The sequence below is a fragment of the Epinephelus lanceolatus genome, chromosome 9 (genome assembly GCF_041903045.1).
Source record: "Epinephelus lanceolatus isolate andai-2023 chromosome 9, ASM4190304v1, whole genome shotgun sequence".
NCBI classification, from domain to species: domain Eukaryota; kingdom Metazoa; phylum Chordata; class Actinopteri; order Perciformes; family Serranidae; genus Epinephelus; species Epinephelus lanceolatus.
This window is the reverse complement of record NC_135742.1, coordinates 12,222,907-12,235,143: the sequence shown is the minus strand read 5'-3', so window position 1 is coordinate 12,235,143 and position 12,237 is coordinate 12,222,907. Positions and strand designations below refer to the sequence as shown.

At 41.1% G+C, this 12,237-nt stretch overlaps 1 protein-coding gene across 1 annotated transcript; it reads right to left on the bottom strand.

Annotated features, from left to right (window-relative positions):
- Positions 1-4,597: 4,597 nt before the first annotated feature.
- On the bottom strand, positions 4,598-6,259 carry tal2 (T-cell acute lymphocytic leukemia 2). Its single transcript, XM_033618481.2, has one exon. It carries the CDS (start codon positions 6,257-6,259, stop codon positions 5,921-5,923), a length of 339 nt encoding a protein of 112 aa, XP_033474372.1. The 3' UTR covers positions 4,598-5,920.
- Between the last annotated feature and the right edge of the window lie 5,978 nt (positions 6,260-12,237).

Sequence of the window (12,237 nt, the reverse complement as noted above, 5' to 3'; positions counted from 1 at the left end):
CCTAGAAAAATAATAATTAACTAAACAAAGCTGAACTCTGGCTCGTAGTTCCCCTCTGTGCTGCATGGCATATTATATAACAGACCCACCCCAAGCAAGTCGTCAGAGGGAAAAGGTAAAGTTACCAGTAAATATAAAAAACCCTAAAGTAGTCTCTAAATCCACAAAAGAAAGTTGATAAAACTGGATTCTAGTTGTTAGTGGTGGAGAGACAGAGTGAGTTAACACAGGTGGATCATGATTTTGTGAGTGTAGGAGTATGAGTGTGACCAAGAATGTGTTGGTTTTTGTGAGAGGGGAAATGTATCATTATTGTGATTTTAGGATTATTGGTGAGTAAGGATTGTGTCTACAAGAATTTGATGTGTGGACACTTTCATGTCCTTTTGAGGATGAATTGTAATGAGTTTGGTGAGCCTATCATCAGGTCAAATTTTCAGTTTGTCCAGCACTTTGGATCATGACCAAATACCTGATGAACTAATGACATTCCCATCAGCCTCAGCTGTAGCTTTGTTTCATGCTAATTATCAAATGTTAGCATGCTGACATGTTGAACATGAACATTACACCTGTTATTCATCAGCATGTTAAAGCTGGAATAGGCAGAAGTCTGGAAAAGGCAACAAAACCTACAATAATTCTGCCCTTTTCCCTCTCTGTGCTTGGCCCCTCCTAACAGATGACCACGGGTATTTGCACACACTTCATACAGTAACCCACTGTTCCCCATACATTGATTTATTTATCATTTCACTATAGAGTTGCACGTAGTGCATTCACTCTGAAAATCTGTCTTTATCAGACCACAAACTACAAAAGAATTACCCAGCCACCCCATGGCCTCTCCGCCTTGTTCCCTGCCTCTACGGACTGCTTCACTTGGGGGAGAGTGGGCAGCAGCTCCAGAGACCAATGTTCAGTTGGTAGCTGTAGCAGCTTGAACTCGAGCACGCATAGCAGGCTGGTGGCCAGCGGTAGCTCCATGTCTAACCTGTGTAACAGAAGCAACAGACAGTTGCTCTTCCGGCAGAGAGTTGGGACTGTACGGTTACCCAGAGCTGTGGTTTGCACTGGCTGGATTCAGGTTGCTGTGGCAGCTGACTTTGAGGCTCTTGCTAACTTTAGCAACATAAACATGAGCTTGAATATGCGCCATAAGCCTTTTGGTCCAGTTTGCAAAAGGCTAACAATTAGCAACATTTTCTCTCCATCTCTAAGCGTTTCACCAGTATTGACATGTGATTTATCTTGTTTATTTCAGACTCTTTTATAAGTCCGTCTTCCTTTTTTGGGTTGCTTTGCAGTGTAGGCAGTTGTTGCCAATGCTGAAGTAGCAACTTTCTCTGTAAGATTCTCTGCCAGTGAATTAAGGCTTTTATCGAAGGGACATGCTCATGCATCTGCATTTGTAAAAAAGCCAATGGAACGCCCTCTCCCTGAAATAACCAGTGGTTTGTCAAAGTCTCCTGTCCTGGTGCAGAAGTCCACTGTTCTCTCAGTCCACTGTAATTACAATGTGTTTAAAGTTTATCATAGGATTTTTGTGCAGTGATGCCCAGACTAAGCTGCCTACCCCTGCTTTAACAGTGTCATTGTGAGCATGTTAGCATTTAGCTCAGAATACTGCCTCACAGAGCCGTCAGCATGGCAGTAGACTGTTGTCTTGTTTCAGAGATGTATCTAGCTGTAGAATGAGGCAGCTGATTTGAGCAACCGCCTGGGGCCAGAGGGGTCAGCTTGGTGTGAAAATTTAGTAGGCGGGGGTTGTCGACCATGCCTTTATGAATCAGTGGTGTTGAGGCTGTGTTGTTCTTGGGAAATGTCACCTTGGACTGTTTGGGCGTTTAAATCTTCACTCTGGGTACTTTGGCCCCTCATTAACATTGTAGATTCCTTTTGAGGCTGGATTCAGGAGCGTCTGGAAAAACAATAAGCATTTGAATATTGAATTCAATGCCCTGTTGAGGGAGTCAGTGGCCATTCAGAGTGTGTAAGTGTGCACTGTTTCGTCCTCAGACCTCCCCTGGTGGTACAGAGGACGTGGAAGTGAAGCTAATGATAGGTATATCAGGGTGTCTGGTACAATTGTAGAATCATTGAGTCTGAATGTGCATTTTGCCCTTCATTTTTTTTCTTGGGAATTCAACCATCTACCCATCCCTCTGCACATTCCTGCTGCTTCCTCTCCTTCTGTCCTCCTTCCTTGCTCTGTCTTTCCACCACAGGGTAAGGGTTACAGCGTATTGCTTTTTGAAGTAGATATTTGCATAATCAGATTAGGATGCGTGATTGTCAGTGGGCTCCCCCATCAGAGGGTGCTCCAGAGGAGAGAGGGTGCTGTCCAGCCCAACAATGGATGACTCCCCTCCTCTCTCACCCTCCAACCAGCCTGCACCTGCATCCCACCCACCCGTCCGGGCTGCAGGTCGGCCGCGGCAGCAGTCCACGCTTGGACTTGCAGCCGTGGAGGGGTGAGAGAGAGAGCAAGAGGAAAGGGAAGAAGGAGGAGGGGGTTTGAGTGCATGACGGGAGTGGAAGGGCAGGGGTTGAGCTGAGATATTTAAACATGCAGAGTGTGAATTGGCTTTAAGGGGATAAAGAGCTCAGGGCCTATCGGTTGGCACCCAACTCCAGAAATTCTTTTTCATGGGCGCCTCAGCCGGGAGAGTGAGGGGCTGCCTGCACTGATCTGGCCCATTGTGATAACAGATTCAGACAGTGTGCTAGACGCTGATAAGGAAATGTGCTCTCAATAGACGATTACCCTCATACTTGGGAGAGAATAGTCAATCAGGCAAATATACTTGGTGGAGGGAATGAGAAGCGTACAGATTTGTTATTATTTTCAATGCAGGGTTTCATAATCCTGCTAGAAAGTTGAGGTCAGAGTAATGCTCACACTGTGATTGGGCGTTTTCTGTAAATAAGGTGTATCAGCAAAATGCATTTCACAGCCTGACAGCATGTGTGCAAAAGCTGTCACACGACTTCCTATCCAGTTTCAAATGATGACTGAATAATTAAATATTAGGGAGTCTGAATTACGCCATAACAGCAAACATACAAAGAAATACTGTTTTTTAATATTGCATCTCATAATACCAGAAACTCCAGCTATTAATAACCACAGCAGTTTTATTTGGTGTTATTTCACTTCACCATGAAATTGCTCAATTCACTGTGAAATTGCACAAGAGGTAAATACTTCCCAAATTCATGCTGTGGGAGAGGCAGGCTGCCGCTGTACAGTTGTTTCTCACTCTCCCAGTACAATATGATTTATTTAGTATTTTTGCAGGATTACAAAGAGTCACCTGTCAGTTCCCACAGGCCTCCAGTCAGTGTGTCCAGCTGCCCTCTGCTCCGTTTACACACCATTAGCCAGAGTTTAACAGCCAGAGTGAAAGCGTCTGAAACCTACTCAGTGTTTACTCTTCAGCTCAGTTAGTTGCAGCCTTTTCCCCTGAAAATGGGGCACATATTCTGCAGTCACAATAGACGATTAGGCATGTAAATGTCTGACCTCAGTTTAAATGACAAACAAGAAGACGGGTGCAAACAAAACTGCTGGTATCGGAACTAGAGCTGAAACACATAATCCATTAATCAGTTTGTCGATTGACAGAAATCTATTTTGATAGTTGATAAAATGCCTTAGTAATTAATACGCAAAAATTACAAATGTTTTTTTCGGTAGGAGCTTCACCAGTGTGAGGATGCTGCTTTCTCTGTTTCACGTTATTGTAAACTGAATCTTTTTTTGTTTTGGACTGTTGGTCTAATAGAACAAGTCATGGGAAGACTTGGAAATTATAATGAGCCTTTTTCACTATTTTCTGAGATTTTATAGACTTGACAATTAATCGATTAATTGAAAAAAAATGATAATCTAATCAGTAATGAAAATGATATTCAATTGCAGCCCTAAGTGGAGCTGTAGTTGATTTTCATATGCTGTTTTTTGATAGTTTGATGGTGTTTCCCATCAAAAACATCAATCTAATCTAAGTAAAATTTTGTTCATTAATACATTGAATTAAAGGGTTTACATGGACGATTAAATCCAAAATGAATGAGTTGGTGGCTTCTGTAATTTCTGTTAAGAAATCCCTGCCTTTATAGTTGATGGTTATGACATCAGTGCTGTCAAATACTGCACGTTGCAACAAAGTGACGTTTACCTCAAGAGAAAGCTCCATCTGCACGTTGGTCAACTGGACAGTGTTTGACTGCAGAGTGACCTCCCACCCCAGGGTCATAAGTTAAGCTGTCACTTTCAGGGCTCTTCTCACAGACCTCTGGTCAGTGGACAGAGAGCAGAGGTCAGCTTTGTGTCCACATGGTCATCATAGGACTTGTGGACAAATGTTTCTGGGCTTATTGAGCATGAACAAAGACGTAGCGGCTCCACTCTTAACTTATGGTCAGATGTGTCTCACAAAGTGTGAAATAATTTCATTAGAGTAGAGAGAACAGTGTGCTCTAATGTCACACCACATACTATTTTATATACAGTTTATACTTCTTGTCTCAGTAAATGTTATTTTTCTAGTTGGTATACAAAACAATTAATATACTAAATTGTGTTATACTATATGGAAATGATACAGCATTTGTGCAGATGCATTTTATTTAGCTGTGACTGACAATGTTTATCCAAGGATTTAATCGTAATTTTTTGCTTTCTTAGGTGTTTCTGGGCTGTTATATCACAATTTATATATATTTCTTTGCAGCTTCTCCTCTATTTTCTTTGTGCAATGCATTGTGAGACATTTGTGTCCTTCAACACTGAAAAATCATTTGAATTGATGTGCATACAGACTGGAATATACTTTCTTTTGTCATTCTTTCAGTGCGAACACACTTAGATATAGTGAAGAGCTTGGAGTCCACTCAGAAATTCAATGTTTGGTAGCGCTTAAGTGTTTCCTGCAAAACATACGATTGATTTGAGCGACTTCTTTGATTAAAAAGATTCAGAAGGTGTTTTATTAACAAATCATTTATTAAATAAATAGTTCAAATAAATAACATACTGTATATTCACAAGCACACCAAAATAACTTACAAAAAGAGGTATCAGAAGATAATTAGCACACTCTTCACAGTAGACAATCAATTCATAATCTTTGGCTATATGACATGCGTATTTTACAAAAACTCAAATAAAAACACATTTAAATGTAATTACTGAAAGAGGATTGTCAGTTTTGCCGAAATTCCTCAGCCCAGTCCTAAATACCACAAATCTGTAATCGACAAATACCGAACATTGTTGTGTAAAAGGGTGAGAAACAGGAAAAGTGTTTCACAGAACTGATTCTTCTGAAGTCAGGTAACCTTGGTAAGTGAAAATAAAGGCCAGATTTTGTCTTCTTGAGGAAAAAAAAAACAGCATGTCGATGAAAAAGAAAAAAAGAAGATGAAGAAAAAGTGCCCTTGGCTATTTTGAAACGACTGCAGTCTGGAGAATTGGCTGAGCCATTATCTATTTAAATGCTGATCTATTGCTTGAAATGAGAAATTCCTTAATCCCCTCCATTTTCCTCATCGGCAAAACACCCCGTCACTGCAAAACTAAATTAGTTCCAGGCGGGCCGGCAACAAGGAATATTAATATGAAGACATGAGGGGAATATTGTACATCCAGGTTTTTACACATCCATGCAGAATACAAATTAATTTTCACCTGCAAATTATATTTCAACACTGATCAGCGTGGAGGCTGTGCCCACATTTTTAACCATGTTTGGAGTCCACAATTATCACACAATATTGCATCTCCTGCACTGAAACGAGTCACACACAGGGTGTGAAATGCAGAGACAAAAGAGTCTTGAGGAAGGACTAGATCAGTTTTTAAACCCAGTGAAAGGGTCAGAAGGTCCACTCAAGAGTTTATTTTTTTGTGCTTCTACCAGGCCTCGGAGCTGTCGCAGCTGGATCCAGGTGACGGGACTTCTGTGTCGCTGGTCATAGCCCAGGGGTGTGGAGGGGAGTGCAGCTGCTCCATATTCCCTCTGAGAAAGGTGAGCAGTGCGGTGGGGGAGTGGCTGGCCGGCTGACCGCTCTGGCTCTCCAGCAGCTGCACCAGGAAGTTGATGTAGCGCATGGCCAGACGCAGGATCTCGTTCTTGCTCAGCTTCTTCTCTGGAGGGTGGGTGGGGATGAGCTTGCGGAGCTCGGCAAAGGCAGTGTTGACGTTGTGCTGGCGCCAGCGCTCCCTCGTGTTGGTGAACACCTTCCTGGTCATGGTGCTGAGTAGAGCTGCAATGATCAGTAGAGTTATTGATTAGTCAATTGACAGAAAATTATTCAGCAACTATTTTTGACAACTGCATTAAGTAAACGTGAAAGTTCCAGCTTCTTTGACGTGAATAATCCATGCTTGTCTTTGTCTGGTATGATAATTAAGTAAATATGGGTTTTGTACTCTTTGGTACTCCTCTGGCTGTACATTTTATAGACATTGATTAATCAAAAGGGTTAGGATCAGGGTATGTTAGGAGGGAAATGGGCCCCCTTATTAAATTAGGGGGCCCATATTGATAGAAATCATTCATAAAATCCTATGAAAACATTTTACAGAATTATTTTGTAGTTTGTTACTTTTTTCTGCAAAATACAACTCTTGATATTCCTCCATATTCAAGAGGCTGCTTGACTCGCACCAGGTATTCACTTTAAATATAGACATCAGTAACACTTTAACCCCCCCTAGAGTATATCAGCAGTTTATCAACTTTTAACGGATGGTTTGAAACCTCACTATAATGTAGCTGTAAACAGATACAACTTAAATTCCTCCTGTGGACACCACCAAGTGGAGGCTGGTGTAAAGACAGATAATGAATGCCAATATAGTAAAATACAGGTGTAATAATATAAAATATGTTTTCATAGGAGGGTATTTAACTGTTGACAAATTCAGCACATTTTGAAACACTTATTTGCACTTTCACTTATTGTAAGAATAATAATTGTCTTACCATAATGTCTTTCCAGGAATTAAATAGTTATGTTTTGATTTCCTAGGTGTTTCTGGGTTTTATCACAATTTATTTATTTTCCAGCCACTCCTCCATTTCCTTTGTGCATTGCATTGTGGAACAATTGTGTCCTTAGACAAAAGCAGGTGTATTACTAAATGTATTACTATGTGTACTCACTGTGAGCATGCCCCTTACTGTATATACCTCCTACACATCATCATTTTTTTCCAGTGTGAACACACTACAGTTCAAACCAGGCTCAGATTTTGTAAATAGTTTTAAGTCCACTCAGGAATTGAATGGTTTGGTAGCTCCAAAATGTTTGCTGCCGTAAAATGTATTCGATTTAAATTTAACCATTTATTAAATGGTTATATGGTGCTAAACTGAATGTTTACATAAGGCTGTTCTGTGACAACAAAAAACACTCTGAAATTATCATTATGAACAGATCATTTTATCTTAAGGCAAAGTCTGGCATAAATGCACATGATTTATTTACCTTAAGCTTCAAGCAAAGAGTACACATTATCTTTTTGCGATAAACCCTCTTGTCGATTAATTATTTATGTGTGGACACACATGGCCTAAAGGCGGAAAAAATCCTTCAATATACCATAAACATCTCACCTGTATGTGTGTCGAAATGTGCAGAAATGTCAGTTGCAGAGTCGTCCTCTGCAGGTCATCAGTGTCCAGGAGTCCGGTGTGAATGTCCTCTCAGTGTCTTCTCATGCTCGCTGAGAGATCCTTGTGAGCGAAAGGGAAGGAGAGAGTAAAAGAGAGAGTATGAGGGAGGGAGGGAGGGATGGGGTAAGACTGCTGCATGCTCGCATCCCACATTTTATAGCAGGGTGAACCCTATTGTGTGACGTGTGCTGTCGTGGAGCCTCTGTGGCATTGTGTGTGAGGTTGGTGTTAACTGAGGGGTGATTGTTAAAACACCCCCTCCCCTTCTATCATTTAGAACCAATGGAGGTGGCTTTATGATTACATTGTCCATAAATCATCACGTTAAATGATTTCCAGAGGTGTCTCTGTGTAACATTTGAAGGGATTCTGGGTCTTTTTTTTCCCCAACAGCCTTTTAAGTGACTATTTGTGCTGCTTTTATGATTCATTGCTGGTTTAATCCTTGAAGGTTCGCACTAAAGGTGACAAATACATTTCTATTGAAGTGAAACTGAGACGTTCATCTCTCTGATCCTTCTCTTACTGCTGTGGACACTTGTTCCTTTCTGTTTCTCTGACATTAGGCATGGACAACCCACCATCCCCTGCACCGCGGTAAAGACCTTGATATCGCTGCCCACTCCGCTATTGAATTCAGCCTGATTGGGCCACAAAAGGTAAAAATACCATATCCAGATTGACAGTTGAACAATACAGGTTTTGTTATGACTATGGTAATCTTGTTGAGCCATTCCATGGGGCCACACATAAATTACAGCGTCCTGACTCACCTCTCTCCAACCACTCCTCACTCCTCTCTCTCCCCCCTCCTCTGCCTCCCACTTTCAACCTCCCTTCAGATAAAAAAAAAAACAAGTCTAGTTTAACCAATTGTCACTGTTCCTTTTACACCCTTCAAGTGTTGTTTCAAAGACGCAGCCTTCCATAAAAGTCTCTGTGTGGAGTAGGAATTTACATAATCCGATTAGGGGCTGGGATTAGCCCTGGGCCTGGAGAACAGGCCTGATGGGGGCCGTTTTCTGAATCGGCCATTCATGGGCCCTGCTGCACGTCCAAGAGGCTGCACCTGCAGGCCAGGCGCCGCCGCTCTCTGGATCCATCCAGCCTCCACTGCAGGCTGAGGGTCTGCAGACACACTCACTGTAGGCTATGGTCAATGTCAGTGTGGTAACTTTCATTACGCCAACAAGGCCAGGTGAAGATTATACCTGATATGTTGTAATTTATCCATAATTCAGGTTTGGGCTGAAGGCAGAATGACAGGCTGTGTAGCCACTTGTTAATCATGTTGAATTAAGAGCAGCATTTTGATATGTGAGCACCCTGTGAGAGACAAAATGAGATGACTCATAAAGCCATTCTCATGAGGACAAGTCTCGCAGTGAGGACCTTGAATAACAGAAGTTACTGCTGTATTGTGTGCTGATATGTACAGAACATTCTTGAGCACAGAATTGGTAATGCAGCTTCAGAGTAGGTTGAGTTGGTCGTCAAACTCCATGTGATTCTCTGCTGACTGTTGTAAACTATGTGTGCTTTGGAGTTGATATATGGGAGCAAAAGAGTGAACATGTGCCTGTTTTTCCCTTCACGTGCCACTGTTGTTTCTTAAAGAAGTAAAAAGTTGGTACCCTTAGTTAGATAAATAAAATAAATATGGTTTTAGTGCCCCAGTGCTGGTCACTCTTAAAGGCCCTCACACACCAAGCAGACAGTTGGCCGTCAGTGAGTGTCTGTTGCCCTAGATTCTGCGCTGTGTCTCACACTGTTGGCCTTCCTCGGCCCTTGTTGGCTTTTTTTTTTTTTTTTTTTTTTGGCTGATTCAGCAAGTTGAATCGGCATCAGAGACAGCGGAGCCCATAGATGAGTGAAATCACTCTGACTGGTAGTTTAGCTCACTCCATGATAAGACAATCAAAAGCAAGGAATGTGAACAGACACATTGAGTCAAAAAGGATTGAGATCGAAAAAAATGTGTTAGAATAGGTGAGATGTTGTTTTGTCAACCACTAAGCTCTTTAGCAGAAACGGTTCATAATTGTTTGTGTTATTAACTGGCTAACTGGTGTTTTGAATCTGTCCTGTCGGTCTACAGTTTTCCTTTTTTATGACTAATACAGACTACTACTTCCTGCTGACAGGGAGAATTATTTCCTCTCATGCAGGCGCTGAATGTATGTCGTAGTTGGCTGTTGGTTGTAGTCTTTGTAGTGTGTTCATGTGCAACTTTTTTGGGCGAGGTGACGTGAGGCAATGCAACAGTTGGACTTTGTCCACACCAGTTCTTTGATGTCAGTTTGGTGTGCCCTTGTTTAGAGTTGCCCTTTCTTGCTTGCAAGATGCAGTGACATTGATTGTAAACCAAACAGTTAATTAAATTACATTCTGCCAGCAGATTTATTCATAAGACTTGTAGTAGGTCAAAATACCATGACTTCATATTGTTTTTTAAAGTAAATAAATACGATGAATATGCCTGTCATGATATTTACAATCGATATTTCGAAGTCCGCATAAATTATCAAGGTCATATATTGTATAATATTTCACTTGTTTATATGTATTTGTTTATGGAAGAATGTCACCAACATTTAAGCCAACATGTCAGAATAAGCAGTACGGTTTTCCCTACGATTCTAAGACTTAAGCGCAGTTTTTTTTAAAGTGCCTGTGCTGAAAAAGAAAAGTAGGTTGAGACATGTTTGGCTGCCCTCTTGTCTGCTCTGTCACGTTCACTGGGGGTAGTGCTCAACTCCTCCACACAGACACACACACAGACACACACACACACACACACACACACACACACACACACACATTTATTTGTTCAGGATATTTTAGTTTTTTTCATCTATTTCAATTCGAACGTATAAATAGTCTTAAAAATTGAAAGTTCATTGCTCTTTAAAAAGCATGTACTTGCAGTCTTGTGCCATTATATAATGGTTTTATTAGTGGCATAAAACAGTCTTAAAATAACCACAATTATTTCTTATTTCTTAGTTGCTCACCTAAAGTAATTTTTGTGACAGGCCTGACAATGAACCCATGGTATAATTGAGCTGCAATTCTGCATTCTGTGTGTCCGTACACTGTCTATAGGAAGGATAAACTGGGCACTTTTTGTTGTATTTTTTATCTACTTAATGCTGTTTGTCCTGATGATGATGCACGGTGCCTCATCTTTCATTAGCTCATCTTATTATCATGTTGCAGTGTTGGTTATTGTGTTGCTTCTGCTGATATTGATTTCCGCCAGGGAAATGTCCTTTGTCTTATCTTGAATCACTTAATCACTTCAGGTGTTAACAAACACATGTGCACCTTAGTCACAGGACCCCCCCCCCCCCCCCCCCCCCCCCCCCCCCGCTGAGGCTGTGTGTTTTATTTACAGAGGAGCGGAAACACACAGGTGACACAGTTAACTGCTGCCTGTGATTAACAGATAACAGCGGTGTGACCTTTACAGCTGCAGTCAGAGTGGGATCCAAATCTAAAGGATGGCTTCGGTTCAAACAGCCTGTTAATTCCCACAATGTGTCCCCTGTCCCATTCAGTCCAGGGCTGTAAGTATAGTCGGGGGCAATTACTGCACCATTACTGCTGCTATTTACCGAGCCTTCATATGGGGACTCCTTTGACCGTCCTCCCCCACAGCTTTTGTTGCTGTGCCATTAAAAAACAAAACATTTAGTCTGTCTCTTTGTTTGCCTGCTGCTTGTTAGAAGGCAGAGGCCACGAAGACACACACATACAGCGAGAGAGATGTTTTTTAAAAAAAAAAAAAAAAAAAAAGCTGGCAGGTTATTGATGGTGACCAGCCAGTGCTGGATATGGCCGTCCGGAGGCAGGGAGGCTTGGAGTCGGTGTCCCCCGGGGTTGTCTTTGTCTGGGGATCATTCCTGAGGGAGCTGGCTTCACTCTGCTGGCTCGTGAAGATAAGCACTCTCTCCACATGCTGAGAGACGATGATAAGGGGATTGCTTCACTAAATGAAAAAAGAAAAAAAAAAAAAAGAAATGGCCCCACCATTGGAGCTGCTAAAATGAGAGGCTTTATCAGTGTAGCTGGGAAAGACCCTCGATCCCATTCCATAAATCACAATTTGTTTTTCTCTACTGAGCATGCTCAGTGCGGAGGAAAAATCAAAACAAAAGCAAAATGAGCACACAGTTGTAATCCTTATTTCTTATTTTATAAAAAAAAAATAATCTGTAACGACCCCTTTATTTATTATGTAGAAGCATTATATAAACAAATTATTAAAATGCACTATAATGTAGTTGTAAGGTGTTAATGTGCCTTGTTTTCAACAATTACAATCTTACCTAAAAACACATTCTCTAAGATAACAAATCGGCATTAATTATCTGTTTATAAACCAGCATCCAGTTATGAATGCTTTGCAGGAGGAGTTACAAGGTGCAGAACACTAAAATAATAAGTAAAATATTTAACAAGTGTTGTAATTTTAATTTAATAAATGAATCAGTAAATGAATCAGTACAAAGTTAAAATCTTAAAACAAGTCATACTATACTGTAAC